The 19,227-nt window shown below is 43.1% G+C and overlaps 1 protein-coding gene across 2 annotated transcripts in view; it reads left to right on the forward strand.

The window, feature by feature from the left end:
* The window catches only part of pld5 (phospholipase D family, member 5), an 89,226-nt gene that overhangs the window by 68,062 nt on the left and 1,937 nt on the right, over nt 1-19,227 (forward strand). Inside the window, exon 10 of one of the 2 annotated variants that reach the window (XM_043695481.1) lies at nt 18,316-18,579. The exons of the other annotated variant lie outside the window; for it this stretch is intronic. Coding sequence (XP_043551416.1) covers nt 18,316-18,326 — 11 coding nt within the window. The 3' untranslated portion in view covers nt 18,327-18,579. Of the gene's footprint in view, nt 1-18,315; nt 18,580-19,227 lie in introns of those variants that run through there. 2 annotated transcript variants of the gene reach the window in all.

Consider the following 19,227-nt stretch of genomic DNA (forward strand, 5'->3'; position numbering starts at 1 on the left):
AGCCTGTTTGAACCTGATGGGTGGAGGGAGGGGGGTATTAATGACATCTGTAAATAAAATACCTCTTCCACTTATTGAAGAGCCTGAAAAATTAACCTGCAATCCTGCAGGATGGGTGATGGCCTGGAGGTATTGTTGCTTGACTATTAATCCAGAGATCCAGGAAATGTTCTGGGACCTGGGTTCAAAACATGCCTTGACAGATGGTGGAATTTGAATTCAGCAAAAACCTGGAAGGAAGAGTGTAATGATGGCAAATGTTGATCATTTGGTGAAAAACCTATCAGCTTTTCTAGGGAAAGAAACTGCTGACCTTATCTAGTCTATTCGACATGTGACTCCAGACCTACAGCAATGTGGTGGACTCCAAACTACCCTTTGGGCTAATAAATTAAAAAAAATAAATCCCTGCAGCAAACCTTTCATCTATCCTCTTCACTGATGGGAAGTTATGAAAAGGAATACTGAGCTCTCATATGTTGGTGCCCAGTATCTGCGAGTGGCAGGTTAAAAAGGGCAGCTTACATTTAGCAAAGGAGCTGGTGTTAGTGAGGAAGGCAGTCTTGTGGGAGGGCATGGTAGCATCGTGGTTAGCACTACTGCCTCACAGCGCCAGGGACCCAGGTTCAATTCCACCCTTGGGCAATTGTTTGTGTGGGTTTTCTCTAGGTGCTCTGGTTTCCTCCCACAACCCAAAGGTGTGCAGGTTATGTGGATTGGCCATGCTAAATTACCCATACTGTGCAGGCTGTATGGATTAGCCATTGGAAATGCAAGGTTACAGGGATAGTGTGGAGGATGGGTCGAGTTGAGATGCTCTTCAGAGAGATGGTGTGGACTTGGTGGGCTAAATGCTCTGCTTCCACACTGTAAGGGATTCTTTACAGCAGGATGAACATTTTCCATGGAGTGGGTATTCATGTGATTATAACTGGTGAGGGGAACACTAATCGTTGCAAAAAACCCAAAGGACTGCAGATGCTGGAAATCAGAAACAAAATGAGAAATTATTGGAAAAACCCAGCAGATCTGGCATCATCCGTGGAGAAAAGCAGAGTTAATATTTCATGTCCAGTGACCCAGCTTCAGAACAGAATGTTACACACGCTGAAGGCTGGGGGGGTGGAGGAGAGGATGGAGTGATGGGGGTGGGGGGCGGTGATGTTACACAAAAAGGGGAAAATCTGACAGGGCATTGGGCGGGGGGAGGGAAGGGCCCAACTAAGCTCCATTAGAAGGAAGTGAGTATAGTAAAAGCTACAACCTGCTTTGATTATGGTGCCAAGACATAAAAAATGGATTGCAAGAAGAATCCATAAATATACAAACCAGCATAAAACATAGCAACAGATCGGTCAACCAGTCCATTGGCTTTTACCTCACACACGAGCGAATAGTTCTGATCACATTCTTCCACACTATTTTCACTTTTTGCATTATTCACCCTTATTTTGAATGTTGGCACAGTTTCTTTCTCACCCAGTAGCCCTGGAATTGAAGTAATCCTCAGAGATTCCTGAAGAAGGGCTTATGCCCGAAGCATCGATTCTCCTGCTCCTCGGTTGCTGCCTGGCCTGCTGCGCTTTTCCAGCACCACACTTTTCAACTATGGTCTCCAGCATCTGCAGTCCTCACTTTCTCCTAGTAACCCTCAGAGGGCATGGTAACATTTGTAGCAGCCACTGAGTTCCAGAGGGACATCCCATTGACATTTTACAGCCATACACCTAATGAATGAAAAGAAAGAACTTGCATTTGTATAGCCCTTTCCATGACCTCAAGATATCCCAAAGGACTTTACAGCCAATGATGAGTTTTAGAAGTGTACTCACTTTTGAAATGTAGCAAACATTGGCAAACAATTGATTTAGTGTGACAACTGTAGGATCCCACAGATAACACTGTTGGAATGACCAGATAATCTGTATAGCGGTATGGATTAGGGTAGTGCTGGAAAAGCACAGCAGGTCAGGCAGCATCCGAAGAGCAGGAAAATCGACGTTTCGGGCAAAAGCCCTTCATCAGGAATGGAGGCCCAATCTTTTGTCTAATCTGTAAAACAGTGTTGATTGGGAAAGGAAGGCATGCATTTGTAGAGAACTTTTCATGACCACTAGATGTCTTTAACTAATAAAACATTTTGGAAGTATAGCCACTGATTTAATGGGGGCCATTGGTGGATGGTGATTGATACACAATTAGCCCAGACACCACAGAGAATTACACTGCTCTGCCCGAAATGGTGACACATTGCCTTTTATGTCTTTTTAATTAGTGTTAAATAACATTGCAAATTATTCCTCAGAAAATGATTCTTTGTCTCTCTGAGCATAACTCTGCGATTAAAGAGTTCATCAACAAGTGCCCGTGTGACATTTTGCAATTAACCGTGGATAGGAGTCTGGAGGAAATATTCATATATTCTACTCCAGCAGCCAAACATTCAGTCAAATGAAATCATGACTCCTCTGCTGAGCAGGAATGGATTTTATTGAAGGAGAGGATTTTTATACTGGTGCTGTTTTGAATGCAAAATTCAAACCCATCAGCTTGTTCATTCTGCTCAGTCAGCAGTCTGAGTGCCAACATGTATCTGATTATCAACCTCTGTGCTATAGCAGTAGGAAGGAGACAGATCTCCCAGCTGACTTGTAAACGGGAAGGCTTATTGAGGGTCATTGTCACATTAATCTTGATAAATGTTCACCTTTTAGTTTGAGTCCAAGCAAGGCGGAATGAGAAAAGTCAGCCTACCACACATTTGTGTAAGTCTCACAGAGCTCAAATGTGAGATCTTACCCCATTATCTAGTTATTTCTGTGTCAAATATTGAGTGCAAAACTTATTTATGTTGCCTGTTTTAGTTTTGAAACTACTAACAGGTTATTCAGTGAATTAGGATAAATGTAACTAATTCGGGAGCATCGCTGACAATGATATTAGGAAATGTGTCAGAGTTGGACAATCAACCCATTTAATTATAGAATCTTAACAGTGCAGATGGATACCTTGTGGCCACTGTGCCTTTTTTAAGCCTCTATCCATTTGAGGTTGGATCTTGGATAAAAGCAAAATAATGTAGATGCTGAAAAATTGGAACAAAACAAAAATGCTGGAGAAACTCAGCAGAGTAATTTTGTCTCTTTCCACATATGCAGCTGACTTTCTCCAACATTTTATCCTTTTTTATCCGGTTAAATTCATTCCTCTGTTCTTCCTCCTTAGCGCTGCAATTAACATTCCTTAAGTATTAATCCAAATTCTTCTTGAAATTCCTATTGAATTTACTTCCACTATCTTTTCACTCAGTGAATTCCAAATCGTGACAAGTCGTTACATTCAAAATAAAAAAAACCTCATCTCTCAATCTATCTCTTTTAACTTCCAAGCTTCAGCATTGAATTAAAATTCATCAATTTATCTGAAAACCCAAGCTCTACCTTTGCAGCATTCCATTCTTCTATCAGCAACATTTTAAAGAATGTTTTAAGAAGTGAATGAAGTGTCTTCTCACATTTCATTACTTGAGGTAAGGATTTGCTAGTCAAATGCTAAGGGCATGTGTGTCTTTCTAAAATGTTCAGTAACCATCTCAATGAGATGAAATAACTGTATTGTAGTCACATTTGCAGATAATTTAAGTCGACCAGCAAGTGTTGTGGATTTTTTTTTGTATAGTTTTATTCCTAAAGTGATGGGTGGGTTCAAGACTGACTGATTCCTGATGAAGGGCTTTTGCCCAAAACGTCGACTTTGCTGAAGCTCCTCGATGCTGCCTGAATTGCTGTGCTCTTCCAGCACCATTGATCCAGAATCTGGTCAATGAGATAGCAGAATCAAGGACTGTTTTCCGGCTTGTATTTCTTCATAACCCTGTTTATTACATATTGAAACTAAATACCACAATGCATGGTATTCAGACCAGGCTATAATGTTAGGTTACATTATTGGAACACTGTTCCATTTAATGTATATTCAGGTTTCAGCTATGCTATCCACGTGTTTGTCTCATCTCCTTAACTCGGCCCACATTATGCTACTCATGCCCAGTTAAGGAGCAGCTCTGTGACATTGCTGCAATGTTGCTCCAGTGTACTAGAGCTCTCATATAGCGAGTGATGTATAAAAATCTGAAAAGGGATATTGATAGGTTAAGTGAATGAGCAAAATTGTGGCAGAGTACAATGTGGGAAAGTATAAGATTGTTTATTTTGGCATGAAGAACGGAAATGGGGGGACACTACAGAATGCTGCAATGCAGAGAGATCTGTATATCCTGGTACACCAGTCACAAAAGATTATCATTGAGGCACAGCAAGCAATTAGAAAGGTAAGTGAAATGTTGGCCTTTGGAGCATGGGCAATGGAGTATAGGGAAGTCTTGCTGCAGGAGTAAAATGCATTGTTGAGTCTGCAAGTGAAGGGCAATGTACAGTTTGGTTTCCTTAAGGAAGATTATACTTGCTTTGGGAACAGTTCCAAGAAGATTCATGTAGCTAATTCCTGGACAAAAGAGTTATCTTATAAGGGAAAGTTGAGCAAATAAGGCCTATACTCATTGATATTTAGTAGGAGAGGCAGACAATTCAAACATATAGGATTCTGAGAGTGCTTGGCAGGGTAGATGCTGAGAGGATGTTTCCTCCCTTGGGATATCTAGAACTTGGGGTGGAGGCACAGTCGAAAGATAAAGATTCTCCAATTGAAGATGGAGATGACAACCAGGTCCTCCCATCAAAGACAAAAACAGAAATTGCTGGAAAAGTTCAGCAGGTCCGGCAGCATCTGTGGAGAGAAAGCAGAGTTAACGTTCCGGGTCTTCCTCAGAACAGCTATCAAAGGACTAATAGTGTTTAGTATTCTCTTCTACAAACAGCAGTGTAAGGCTGGATCATTGAATATATCCAAGGTTGAATTATACAGATTTATGATTGACACAGAAGTCAAGAGTTGTGGAGTTAAGGCTGTAATCAGGTCATGGATGATCTTATCGAAGGGGAGGCACCAGTTGGTGATGGTGGTGGTGGATGGAGGCTGTATGAATGTCTTGTGATCAGGTTGTCTTGATCCATGTATTGTCATATGTTTTTGAGTAGGTTGTTAAAAACTCCAATAGAATTGCCATAGGAAATATTTTAAATATGAAAAGCTTGCACCTACTATTATATTTCTCTGCAATATCAGTGTGAGGCACTCAGATAATTGAATTATCAGTTACTGATTCCTTTGGGCTTCAACAAAATATTGACTCTCAAACCATTCGAGGTGATCCTGAAAATTTTCTTTCCAATCAATATCTGAAATTTCCATTATCCAAAAGTAAATTTTATAAACAATTTTACAATAAAAATCTGCACATTTCTCAGTCATGTGATCCCATTGAATTTGGTTTCTGTAGTCAAAAGAGAAAATGCTGGAAAATCTCAGCAGGTCTGGCAGCATCTGTAAGGAGAGAAAAGAGCTGACATTTCGAGTCTAATTGACCCTTTGTCAAAGCTGGGAGAAGGGTAGCAAAGGGGGAAGAGGAGAGGAAAAAGGTGATAAGGGAGAGGGGAGCGAGAGAAAGAGAGACAATCAAGAAATATGAGGTACAGAACAGTGAAAAAAATTTATTAAAAACGGTAAATAAAATAAATGAAATAAAATTACGGAGCAGAATGAAAACAGAGGGGTTGAGATGGGATAATCATGTGAAGTTGTTGAATTCAATGTTGAGACCGGCAGGCTGTAACGTGCCGAGTCGGAAAATGAGATGCTGTTCCTCCAGTTTGCGTTGAGCTTCACTGGAACATTGCAGCAGGCCAAGGACAGACATGTGGGCATGGGAGCAGGATTGTGTGTTGAAGTGGCAAGCCACGGGAAAGTATGTAGCAAAAGGCATCAGCTTTTCCGTGAACCTTAGGCTTGAATGTGTTGGTTCAAATCATCAACACATGGACCGTAGTTTGGCAAAGTTAATGTGATTCAACCTAACGTCACTGGTATTCATTGTACAGTCTGCAACCAGAGAGACATAAATGTTTTAACATTATTTCTGTTTTTGACAAGAAAGACATTCTATTAATATACACCTTTCATGGGCTCAGGATATCCCAAAATGCTTCAGCCCCATTTAATTAGGTATGGTTATGTTGGCAGACACTGCAGACAATGTGGAGAAAGTGAGGACTGCAGATTCTGGAGAGCAGGGTCAAGAGTGTGGTGCTGGAAAAGCACAGCAGGTCAGGCAGCATCCAAGGAGCAGGAGAATCAACGTTTTGGGCAAGAGACCTTAGGGCACAACACTGCATACAATGTGCACATCTAACTAATAACAAGAGGTCAATGACAAATTAGCCTATTTTGCTAATGTTGTTCAAGGGCTAAATGTTGACTAGGTCACCCTGAGAATGACTCTGCTTTTCTTCAGTTAGCGGAATAGACTTTTTAATGTCCATCTGAACACAGGCTTTGATTTACGGTGAAATATGGCACCTGCAACAGTGCAGCACTGCCTATTCAGGGTCCTTGGTGTGTGACACCGTGCTACATCGTTGTGAGTAGCACATAGACAACTGCATGTACTCCAAGCAAACGGCTAAGCTTTAAGTCAAAGAGGATTAACTCCTGGTCAAATCCAGGGAGATTCCCTTCAGTCAGGGAGTCCCAGCTCAGTAAGTCAGTGGCATCCTCCGATAATAGTTCAAGAACTTGGTCATGGTCAGGGGATCTGTACCTCTGCAGTCCCAATAATAGGTCCCATCAACCCTGCGGGTCCAGAGCAACCAGTGTGGGGAGTTGCAGGAACGCAGTCGGGACCCGTACAGATATCACTCTGTAACAGGAGTCTGGTCACTCCTCATTCAGATTTGTCTGGCAAAGTCACTCATGGGGGAGGGCCACATTCAGTGGTGGCAGTCCATCCACTAAAGGTCAAATCAAGGGGAGGTTATCAAGGTCTACTGGTGCAGGAGTGTAGCTAGGAAATTAATTGTGGGGATTGGAGGCAGAATGCTGAATGCAGAGAATTGCTCCAGTGTAGGAGCAACTCAATATGTTCCCGGGGGGGGAGACATATTGAGGATCAAAGAAAAGTGGGTAATGCAGGAGGAGGGTCACTGACTGAAACCAGTACCCTAGCTTCAATGGCTGGGGGACAATGGTGTGTTCACTTGACATCCTTGGGGCTAGAGGGATGCTAAAGTGGGAAGATGGAGGTTTAGGTCAATGGGTTAGATGGGGACCTTAGCTGATTCCAACCCCGGTGGGGATGACAGGGAGGGAATGTCTACATTTGGATGTTGACCATTTGTAAGAGGCTGAACTGGAGAATCACTGCTTAGATTAGATTAGATTAGATTAGATTACTTACAGTGTGGAAACAGGCCCTTCGGCCCAACAAGCCCACACCGACCCACCGAAGCGTAACCCACCCATTCCCGTACATTTACCCCTTTACCTAACACTACGGGCAATTTAGCATGGCCAATTCACCTGACCTGCACATCTTTGGACTGTGGGAGGAAACCGGAGCACCCGGAGGAAACCCACGCAGACACAGGGAGAATGTGCAAACTCCACACAGTCAGTCGCCTGAGTCGGGAATTGAACCCGGGTCTCTGGTGCTGTGAGGCAGCAATGCTAACCACTGTGCCACCGTGCCGCCCACCACCTGCTGATTCCTTCCATCGTGCTGTAAACAACGAGGGTGCCTTGGAAATGGGGAACTGAGTTAAAGAAACAAAACTGGCTAATGGTGCGTAAAAACCTCACGGAGCGAAACCCTTCATAAAACTCACTGAAAAGTGCACATGTTTTGATTTTAATGTTTTGTTTACAGGCCCTGTCTCTTCCAATAAAGTTGCCTTCTTCATTTAAATGTTGTTTTTGAGTCATCTGTGTTGTGCTTCATTACCAACCATCCTCACAACATGTATTATACATGTGCCATCATGTGATATGTCTGTAGTGTGGTGTCATGTGTCGTCCCTTATCCAAATCCTTAAAGTGGCACTCTGCAATACTGATGCTCAATCCATGTCAGAGTTATTCATCATGACCACCATTGTGAGGAAAGGAGGTGGTACTCGAGGCAATTTCAATCTTTAAAAACAGAATTCCATGCCAGAGTTCTGAGAAGTAAAGACTTGTACAGGATACAAAGCTCGGGTTTTTCATTTTTGCAAGCAATAAACCTACACTCTTCATCTCTTTGAAAACAAGGCCCAATTATTGACACAAGTTGACTTCCATTTTGGAGTTTCAGGAGTGCTTACTGTAAGTGAGGTACAGAAACCATTGAGGATTAAAGGATGTCTATTATTCTACCCAAGTTCAGTGAAATTGCTATTCTTGTCTCTGCTTGTTTGGGTGAAAAGTACCTTAGGGAAGAAGGTTCATGTAACTGTACAATATTTACGCTATATTCTGTGATTTATTTTGCAAGTTATTTCAGCCAGATATGCGCAGTATAGTATTTCAACTTGTGTATTAGTTACCACACCTTGAATCCTACGTAGAGTTTCGGTCTCCTTATTTAAGGAAGGATATAAATTGGAGACAAAATCAGAAATTGCTGGAAAGCTTCAGCAGACCTGGCAGCATCTCCGGAGAGAAAGCAGAGTTAATGTTTTGGGTACAGTGACCCTTCTTCAGAACTGATTGTAGCTAGGAAGCTGTTAGATTAGATTCCCTACAGTGTGGGAACAGGCCCTTCGGCCCAACAAATCCACACCGACCCTCCGAAGAGTCACCCACCCAGTCCCATTTCCCTCTGACTAATGCACCTAACACTATGGGCAATTTAGCATGGCCAATTCACCTGACCTGCACATCTTTGGACTGTGGAAGGAAACCAGAGCACCTGAAGGAAGCCCACGCAGACATGGGGTGCAAACTCCACACACACCTGAGGCTGGAATCGAACCTGGGACCCTTGTGCTGTGAGACAGCAGTGCTAACCACTGAGCCAGCCTGCCACCCCACGGGTTGGGGAAGAAGTGCTAGAGAAGAAGTGGGCAGAGGGGAAAAAGAGTAAACAATAGGTCAAGATGGAGCCCAGAGAGAGAAAAACACAGTTGGGCAGACAAAGAAATTGGTAAAGTTCAGCCTGAATAGCTGGGGATCATTAGTTGCTGACAATGGGCTGTTTGTTGTAGCAGCCCATACGATGGTAAGGCTGGACATGAAGGGGTTGTGGTAAGGACATGGGCAATTGTGGTCAGGCCCTAAAGTTATTGAACTTGATATTGAATCCAGAAGGTTGGAGGGTTCCCAAGCAGAAAATGGAGTGCTGTTCTTCCATCTTGTGTTGAGTTTCGCTGGAGCACTGCAGCAAGCCTGAGGCAGAGATGTTGGCCAGGGAACACAATGGTGTGCTGAAGTGGCAGGTAACTGGAAGCTCAGGGTCATTTTTGTGGACAGAATGTAGCTGTTCTACAATTGGTCGCCCAGTCAGATGGACGGATTCTTCTTAAACTGAGGAATTGAGGTTTATTGTGCATTGATGGAAATGTGGAATTCAAAACCCATGCTGCTCAGCCATATTTGTATTGAGTAGCAAAGCATGGTCAAAGGGCCAGATGGTCTACATCTGCTCCTATTTAGCATGTGCATATGTTTTTTCTGGACAGGAAAACTTTAACATTGCTTCCTATGGGAAACCATGCTTCACTTAAAGTCAGAGAGTGCCAAAGAAGTTCAGCTGCAGCATCTGTGGAAAAAGAAACTGAGTTAATGTTTTAAGTCCAAAAAGGTTGTTCAAGGGAACTTAGTGGAACCTGAAGAAGGTTGCTGTGATTCTCTGGCACTTTGTGTTTTTCTTTCAGCTCTCCAGCATCTGCAGTACTTTGCCATTGCATCAGTTAAGGTTGTCTGCCTTAAAGTTGGGATTTTTAGGAACCCAACCACAATTTTAAGTGAGGATTTAGCGTATGTCACAAGATTTGAAAGAAATGGAAAATGGAAAACAAGCTGCATGATCTAAAGGATTTCTGTTACTTTTTATTAGCGCTTTCTGAATGTAATTTTGCTTTGAGATTGTGAAGTATATTTTGAGTAACTCTGTCTTTTCAAATTGACCAAGGTTTCATATTCACTCAAAGATGACTGTTGTGTTTTGCAGTGTAGGAGCATCATTATCCTACTGTAGTGGTGCCAGTACAAAATGCTTAATTACATATTTCAGTTTTCTTGCCCAGATAAAAATTGTGATTCTTCAAGGAGGTTGCAGAACTGTTCTGCCAGAGGATAATTTAAGTGATGGATAGATATTGCCAGCTTATTTCATATTACTCATTCGCATTAGCTATGTTGAAACAGGAGAAAAGTGCTTTCTCTTCCAAGAAACCTGAATTACTTATGTGATGGATGGTAAAATATTGTAGTGGCAAAGAGTGCAGAGCTCTCAATCATCACCAAATGTAGGATTAAACCTCCATTTGCAGTTACTCCTCTATGTTTTTAATCTTCCCCAAGAGATTTATTTTCCTCTCGAAAGCCCTGTGCTGTTCCAATTTCATCAAGGTCATTATTACAGAGAGGAACTTTCTGAAATCTTCTTACGGGCCAGTTAAACTTTTATTGTGATTAAATGCCTCCTACTCCGTTTTTAATAAAAATGGCAATTCCTACTCTCAAAGTTTTACTACGGGGTTTGAAATGCCATTTCACTAAAGGTTTTTTAGAACAGGGAGTGATTTCAATGATTAAACTTTTACGGATTGGAAGCCCCTTTGACTTCAACTGTCATTTTCAAAATTAATTCTCGATGCATTCTGTATCGTGCACAGCGGAGTAAGCATGTGTTGGATGTGGGTGTTACTGGAAAGCCAGCATTTAATAACAGAATATTTTTACTCAAGAAGAAGTCAAGAAGCGTGCTGACAAAGGAGAAAGTGCAATTCTGGGAGTCAATCAGCAATTTCAAGGAACCTGTTAAGAATCAGTTAGTTAGCTGTGGGTCTGGAGTCACGTATAGGGAAAATCAGGTGAAGATGGCCAATTTCCTGTCCTAAACGACGTTAGTGAACCAGATGAATTTTTCAATCTGGTGGTCTTGGTGCTATTGTTGATGCCACTTTGCTTTTGTTTCAGATTTATGTAGTTTATTGAATATAAAATCACCACATTTTTGAGCCTTCAACTCCAGATAATCCATCTTTTAGATTACTATTCCAGTGAGATGATATGTTCATTTATATAGTGTTTGACATGTTCTGGACCTCGCTACAGCTCTGATCAGCTAAACAATTTCCGTTCCATTGCTATTGTACACATTTCCAAATACAAAATTGTTTTCTGTTCTGCAGAATTTCAGCCAACTGGGGTAATTCCCACTCAGTCCATTGTATAGAACTAATAGCATTCCATAGCTCTATGCAAACTCCCAATATGCAGAATTACAGTGAGCCAAAATGTCTGTATTTGCTCCCAATGTACAAAATTCTTAATCTTCCATCCGTAGGTTTATGCGTGAAACTCTATCCAAAGTGTAACATTTCCTGTTTGGCACGTGAAAGGATCCTGAGCCAGAAAATTCTCTGCTGCCTTTTCTGGAGTACTGGGGTCAGAGCAGATTCAGATCATTAGTTATAGCCCTAACACATCCTGAGTGCCGCTTCTGGGGACAGAGCATATGGTACAGTCAGTTCTGCTGTAAGGCGGTCGTTCTGTACTCGTGCAATCCCATGTTATAAGAAAATGGTGTAATAGTACCACCATTTAAACTAATGAAGCCAGAATCACATTATAACCAATACACACTTTAGAAGCATTGTTCCCAATTTATCAATTGCATAGTAGCGAATTCACATTAATGAAAAGCATGTGATAGCAGAACAACCTGTACTGGAGAACTGACTCGAGAGGAAGATCTGCTGGTTCTCTCTCAGTCAGGTATGTAGTCCCCAGATAATGAAATATACAGAAGTGCCAGTAGGAACATGTCATCACAGCATTTCCAAGGTTTGCCAACTCATAATCTTGGCCTGGAAATCCTGGTGGACCCCTTGTTAACCAGTTAGTATCATGTGGAAAATCCTTCCCTTCAGGTGCACCTTCTTCCATGCTGTGGATAATGAAAAGACAGATGCTAATGCCATCTCCCACCATTGGAAGCTGTTAGCTGTCAGTCAGAGTCCTGCCTGAATTTATTAACATTATGTCAGACTCCTGCCCAACAGAGGCTTTTGGTAAAACCTCCTATTTGGATGTGGAATTGCCCAGATTCTTGATTCAAATTTGTAATCAAAAGCCAGATCTTCACTGGGATTCATTGACATTGATTTAGGAAGAGAAAACATTATCTTGATCTATTTGGTGGGAGTGCTGTTCTTCCATCTTCCGATGGTTGAAGACATTAAATAACACACTGGCATTCCATCTCTCCAGACAGTTTAGTTTTCTTTTCTGTAGTGAAGTCAGTTTACTGATTTATTGTTGCATTCAGCTGATGATTAGTCTTCCATGAAACATGGGGCTACACTTAATTGGACACGTTATGTTCTCAGAGTGCAGAGCCTGTTGTCAGTTATCTGTCATTGAAAATTTATGACACTCACAGACAAACTGCCGAAGTGTGATAAGCACCTTCAGGATATCAACAGGAGCATTATATTCAAGCCTGGTCTGCCATTTCATCAGACCTCGTCTAATCCTCAACCTCAACTCCACTTTCCCAATTGATCATAATCTCTCCAATTCCTTTAGAGTCCAAAACTCTATTGGTCTCAACTGGAAAATACTCAATGACTGGACTATCAATAATGGTCTGTGGTAGAAAATTTCAAATGTTCACAAACCTCTCAGTGGAGACATTTCTCATTTCAGACTGAAATGACAATGCCATGCTCCATCTCGTGCTAGATTTTCAACTAGGGAAAATTCAGGAATGGATTTTAACTCTGGAGATGTGCTGTTGGATGGGAAGGTATCAGGAGGGGGAGAATGGTGTCTTCCTTTTGCCATGGGAATTTACTTATGGTGGGAATCTCGACGGTGTGGCTGTCTCCCGATGAACAGCCAGCTCCTACCCCCAGCATTTCACGAGGCAAAGTGGTTGCCCTCAGATTGAGAGACCACCATTGCACCACATGACAATGCAGCACTCACCCCACTCCCCAACGAAACACCAGGCCTGGCTTGAATAATTTCTCCTCGATAGCACTTCAACATTGAAGCACTTCCTCCTCCTCCCTGAATCCATAGCAGTGGCCACCTCAATGGATGACACTACAAGCAGTTGGCTCTCCGATCGATAGAATTTCTTACCTCTCTGGGAAATCCATTTCTGAGGCTCGGCATCCATTCTAGCAAGCTTTCTCTCGACCATACATACTTCAATAAGATCACCATTCTAAGCTCCAGAGAAGATCTAAGCTCTAAACTCTTCTAAGCTCTCGAGATTCTAGGCCCAATTTACTTAGCCACTCACCCCAGGGCATCCCTCTCACCCCTGGAACGGACATAGTGAATATACATTGCAACCCAACTAAGACAGGTATACTTTTCCTTATATACAGATTCCAGAATTGTGCACAGTATTCCTGGTGAGGGGTACTCGAAGTCTACTGAAATTGAAACAAGACTTTCTTAATCCCATATTCCCTTGAAGTAAAAGAAGTTGAATACTGCAGATGCTGTAAATCTGAAATAGAAACAGGAAATGCTGTAGGTTGACCTATAATACTGTGAGGGAAGAATTCCAGGATTTTGACCCATCATCAGTGAAGGAACAATGATATATTTCCAAGTCAGGATAGGGAGTAGTTTGGAGGGGAACTTGAAGTGGTAGAGTTCCCATGTATCTGCTGCCCTTGTCCTTCTAAATGGAAGTGGTCGTGGGTTTGGAAGATGCTGTCTGAGGACTTTTAGTGAATTTCTGCAGCATGTTTTGTAGATAATACACACTGCTGCTACTGAGTGGTGGAGAGAGTGGTTGTTTGCAAATATGGTGCCAATTAAGTGGGCTGCTTTGCACTGGATGGTGGCAAACTTCTTGAGTGTTGTTGGGGCTGCACTCATTCAGGCAAGTGGGGGGATTCCATCACACTCCTGACTTGTGCCTTATAGATGGTGGACAGACTTTCAGGAGTCAAGAGGTGAGTTACCCGCTGCAGTATTCCTAGCTTCTGACCTGCTCTTATAGCCATTGTATTAATGTGGTGAATCCAGTTGAGTTTCTGGTCAATGGTAACTCCCAGGATGTTGATAGTGAGAGACTCAGTGATGGTAACACCACTGAATGCCAATGTCCAGATCTTGTTGCATTTGAACATGGACTGCTTCAGTCGCGAATGGTGTTGAACATTGTGCAATCATCAGCAAATATCCCCATTCTTGACCTTATGATGGAGGGAAGGTCATTGATGAAGCAGCTGAAGATGATTGGGCCTATAGGACACTACCCTGAAAGACTCTTGCAGAGATGTCCTGGAGCTGAGATGACTAACCTCCAACAACCATGACTATCTTCCTGTTTGTCAGGTATGACTCTTACCACCGAAGAGTTTTCCCCTGATACCCACTAATTCCAGTTTTGCTAGGGCTCTGTAATGCCACATTCAATCCAATGCAGCCTTGTGGGCGGCACGGTGGCACAGTGGTTAGCACTGCTGCCTCACAGCGCCAGAGACCCGGGTTCAATTCCCGCCTCAGGCGACTCTCTGTGTGGAGTTTGCACGTTCTCCCCGTGTCTGTGTGGGTTTCCTCCGGGTGCTCCGGTTTCCTCCCACTGTCACAAAGATGTGCAGGTTAGGTGAATTGGCCATGCTAAATTGCCCGTAGTGTTAGGTTAAGGGTAAATGTATGGGTATGGGTGGGTTGCGCTTCAGCGGATCGGTGTGGACTTGTTGGGCTGAAGGGCCTGTTTCCATACTGTAATCTAATCTAATCTGATGTCAAGGGATGTCACTTTCATCTCACCTCTGGAATTCAGCTCTTTTGTCCATGTTTGAACCAAGGCTGTAATGAGGTCAGGAGCTGAATGGCCCTGACGGAACCCAAATTGGGCTCAGGTTATTGCTGAGCAGGTGCTGCTTGATAACACTGTGGATGACACACTTCCATCAGAGTAGACTGTTGGGCGGTAATTGGCTGGGTTGGATTTGTCCTGCTTTTTATGTACAGGGCATACTTGGGCAATTTTCCACATTGTCAGGTATATGCCAGTATTTTAACTATACTGGAACAGCGTGGCCAGGGGAGCGGCAAGTTCTGGAGCACAAGCCTTCAGTACTATTGCCAGAATGTTGTGAGGGTCTGTCACCTTGGCAGTATCCAGTGTCTCTGACTGTTTTTTGATATCACATGGGGTGAATCAAATTGGCTGAAGACTGGTATTGCTGGGGACCACTAGAGGATCATTCACTCAGCATTTCTGGCTGAAGGTAGCTGCTAAAGCTTCAGCCTTATCTTTTGCACTGTGCTGGACTCTTTCATCATTGAGGATGGGAATATTTGTGGAGTCTCCTCCTCCAGTGAGTTTTTAGATCAGATTCCCTATAGTATGGAAACAGGCCCTTCGGTTCAACAATTCCACACTGACCTACTCAGACCCATTCCCCCACCCTATATTTAACCCCTGACTAATGCACCCAACACTATGGGCAATTTAGCATAGCCAATCCACCTTATCTGCACTTGGCTTGTGGGAGGAAACCGATGCAGACATGGGGAGAATGTGCAAACTCCACACCAACAGTCACCTGAAGCTGGAATCGAACCCGGGTGTTGTTTAGCCATCCTGCACCATTCATGACTGGATATAGGAGGACTGCAGAGCTTAGATCTAATCCATTGGTTGTGGGATCACTTAGCTCTGTCTATCACTTGCTGCTTATGCTGTTTGGCATACAAGCAATCCTGTTTGTGGCATCATCTGGTTGACATCTTCAGGTATGCCTGGAGCTGCTCCTGGCATGTCCTCCTGAACTCTCCATTAAACCAGGATTGACCCCCTGGGTTAATGGAAATGATTGAGTGGGGGATATGCCAGGCCATGAAGTACAATTCTGCTGCTGTTGATGACCCACAGTGCCTCATGGATGCCCAGTCTGATAAGCTGCTGTCTGAAGTCTGTCCCATTTAGCATGGTGATGATGCCACACAACACGATGGAGGTTATTCTCAATGTGAAGGTGGGACTTCATCTCCACAAGACTGTATGGTGGTCACTTTTGCAAATACTTTCATGGACAGATGCATCTGCAATTGGCAGATTGATAAGGATTACATTAAGTATGTTTTTCCCTCTTGTTGATTTCCTCACCACCTGCCACAGACGCAGTCTAGCAACCATGTCCTTTAGAACCCGACCAACTTTATCTGTTGTACTGCTGCTGAACCAATCTTGATGGTGGACATTGAAATTCCCCACCCAGGGTGCGATTTGTGACCTTGCCATCCTCAGTGCTTCCTCTAAATGTTGTTCAACATGGAGGAGTACCGATTCTTCGGCTGTGGGAGGATGGTACATGGATTCCTTGCCCAGGTTTGACCTGAAGCCATGAGATTTTGTGGCGTCTGGAGTCAATGTTGAGGACTGCCAGAGCAACTCCCTCTCGACTGTGTACCACAGTGCTGCCACCTCTGCCGGGTGTGTCCTGCCAATGGGACAGGACATACCCAGAGATGGTGATGGTGGTGTCTGGGACATTGTCAGTAAGGTATAATTTTGTGAGTATGACTAAGTCAGGTTTTTGCTGGATTATTCTATGGGACACCTCTCCCAATTTTAGCACTAGCCCCCCTGATGTTAGTAAGGAGGACCCTGCAGGGCAAACAGGGCTGTTTTTGCCGTGGGCTTTTCCGGTGCTCAGGTTGATGCCAGGTGATCCACCTGGTTTCATTTCTTTGAGACTTTGTAGCGATTGGTACAACTGAATGGTTTGCTAGGCCATTTCAGAGGGCAGTTGAGAGTCAACTACATTGCTGTGGGGCTGGAGTCACACACGTAGGCTAGACCAGGTAAGGATGGCAGATTTCCTTACCTGAAGGACATTAGTGAACCAGATGAGTTTTTCTGACAATCAGCAATGATTTCATGATCAGCATTAGATTCTTAATTCCAGATTTTTTTTAAATTAAATTCAAATTTTACCATCTGCCTTGGCTGGAGTACAAACCTGGGGCCTCAGAACATGAGCTGGGTTTCTGTATTAATAGTCTAGTGATAATACCACTAGGCCATCACCTACCCTTACCAACATGTAACAACTTCGCAACATTTTCAGAAGTGATGGGTGTGAGTTGTAAACTCATTTAGGCAAAAGTGAGGACTGCAGATGCTGGAAATTGGAGTCTGGATTTTAGAGTGGTGCTGGAAAAACACAGCAGGTCAGGCAGCATCCGAGGAGCAGGAAAATCGATGTTTCGGGCAAAAGCCCATCATCATGAATGTTCAGTACATGGTTGAAGAGCTTCAGGGCAGAGGAGATAACCTGGGAGTGCAGTGAGAGAGAGAGAGAGAGACTCACTGAGATTCTTGTACAGAGAGGAGGAGAGCTTCTTCAAGGTAGGCATCCTTGCAAGAGGATTCGCAGTCGGGTTAAAATCAACGAGGCAAAAGTGAGGACTGCAGATGCTGGAAATCAGAGTCTAGATTAGAGTGGTGCTGGAAAAGCACAGCAGGTCAGGCAGCATCCGATGAGCAGGAAAATCCCTTCATCAGGAATCATTGGATGCTGCCTGACCTGCTGTGCTTTTCCAGCACCACTCTAATCTAGCCTCTATTGTAAACTCATTTGCCCGGGTCAGTGTAGTTTTAAGGCTTTTTGAGGTTTTTTTTGCCACGAGGCATAGCAGTTTCCCTCAGTGCATCTCATCAAATACACCCAGAGTGTAGTGCCAGAAAGGTGCTATGATGATCCTGAGAATTTGGCAGCAATCAGCTGCTCATGTCTATGGATGAGGTGTGCATGTGGCTGTCACTATGGATCATGCTCTGGGCTGCAGGTTGGTTGTAGGCAGCATGAGGCTGTTTAGAGCAAATAGCAAACTGAATCTGCCAATGAGCCACTTTGGTTTCCATATCGAGTCTTCTCAGCATCTAACTCATTTGGCAAGTTTAGTAAGATAGAAACTTCAGATTTAGTAAGACAAGTTGTGACATCAACCAGGTGTTTAACAAATTCAGGATTTAAGCCAAAACTGGGAGTGCTGCCCCACGGTCAAATTAAACAACAGCCTGATCTTGTGTGTACAGTATCATCCCATGAATATGATTATGTCCCAGATATCCTTTCTCAACCATTACCATCTTTTCACAACCTTTTCACTTTCAGCTTGAAACTGTCAGCAAACTCCGATACATTACAAACTTTCTTTTCGTTATTGTAGATTATAAATAGCTGATCACCCAGCACTGATATTTATGAAAACTGATTATGAGCTGTCTACAATCAAAGCAAAAAAGTCTGTTTATTCCCACTTTCTGTTTTGTATCCTTTTTACAATGCTCTATTCATTCTGTTTTTAACTGCCTTCTGCATGAACACTCTATATTGTCCTACGACTTTTGTTATGCCACCTTCCACCTTTCCAAGTAATTTTTGAAAATGCAAAGAAGCTACTGGTTTCCCTGAAAGCATCTTGCTAGTTATATCCTCCAAAATCTTTAATGTATTAATAACACATGATTGTTCTTTCAGAAAACCATGTTGACTCTGCCTGATAATTTATGATTTCCTAAGTTGCTTATAACCACATCCTTAATAATAAATTCCAACATTTTCTCAAAGACTGATGACAGCCTTACTGGCCTGTAGTGACCTGTTTCCTCTCTAGCACTCTTTCTTCAGTAGTGGAGATGCATTTAGTAACTTCTAATCCATTGGGAAGGTTCTGGAATTTAAAGAATTTTGGAAAAGACATGTTGAAAATGTTCATGTGTCTTTGCACATCTTGCATGTCTTAATCATAGAATCCCTACAGTGTGGAAACAGGCCCTTCAGCCCAGCAAGTCCACACCGACCCTCCAAAGAGTAACCCACCCAGACCCATTCCCCTATATTTACCCCTGACTAATGCAGGAGAAAGTGAGGACTGCAGATGCTGGAGACCAGAGTTGAAAACTGTGGTGCTGGAAAAACGCAGCAGGTCAGGCAGCATCCGAGGAGCAGGAGAATCGACGTTTCGGGCATAAGTCCTTCTTTAGGAATGAGGCTGGTGTGCCAAGCGTGCTGAGATAAAAAGTAGGGGGGAGGGAATTTGGGGGAGGGGTGCTGGGAATACAATAGGTGGAAGGAGGTG

Source organism: Chiloscyllium plagiosum, chromosome 9, assembly GCF_004010195.1.
Source record: "Chiloscyllium plagiosum isolate BGI_BamShark_2017 chromosome 9, ASM401019v2, whole genome shotgun sequence".
Classification (NCBI taxonomy): Eukaryota; Metazoa; Chordata; class Chondrichthyes; order Orectolobiformes; family Hemiscylliidae; genus Chiloscyllium; species Chiloscyllium plagiosum.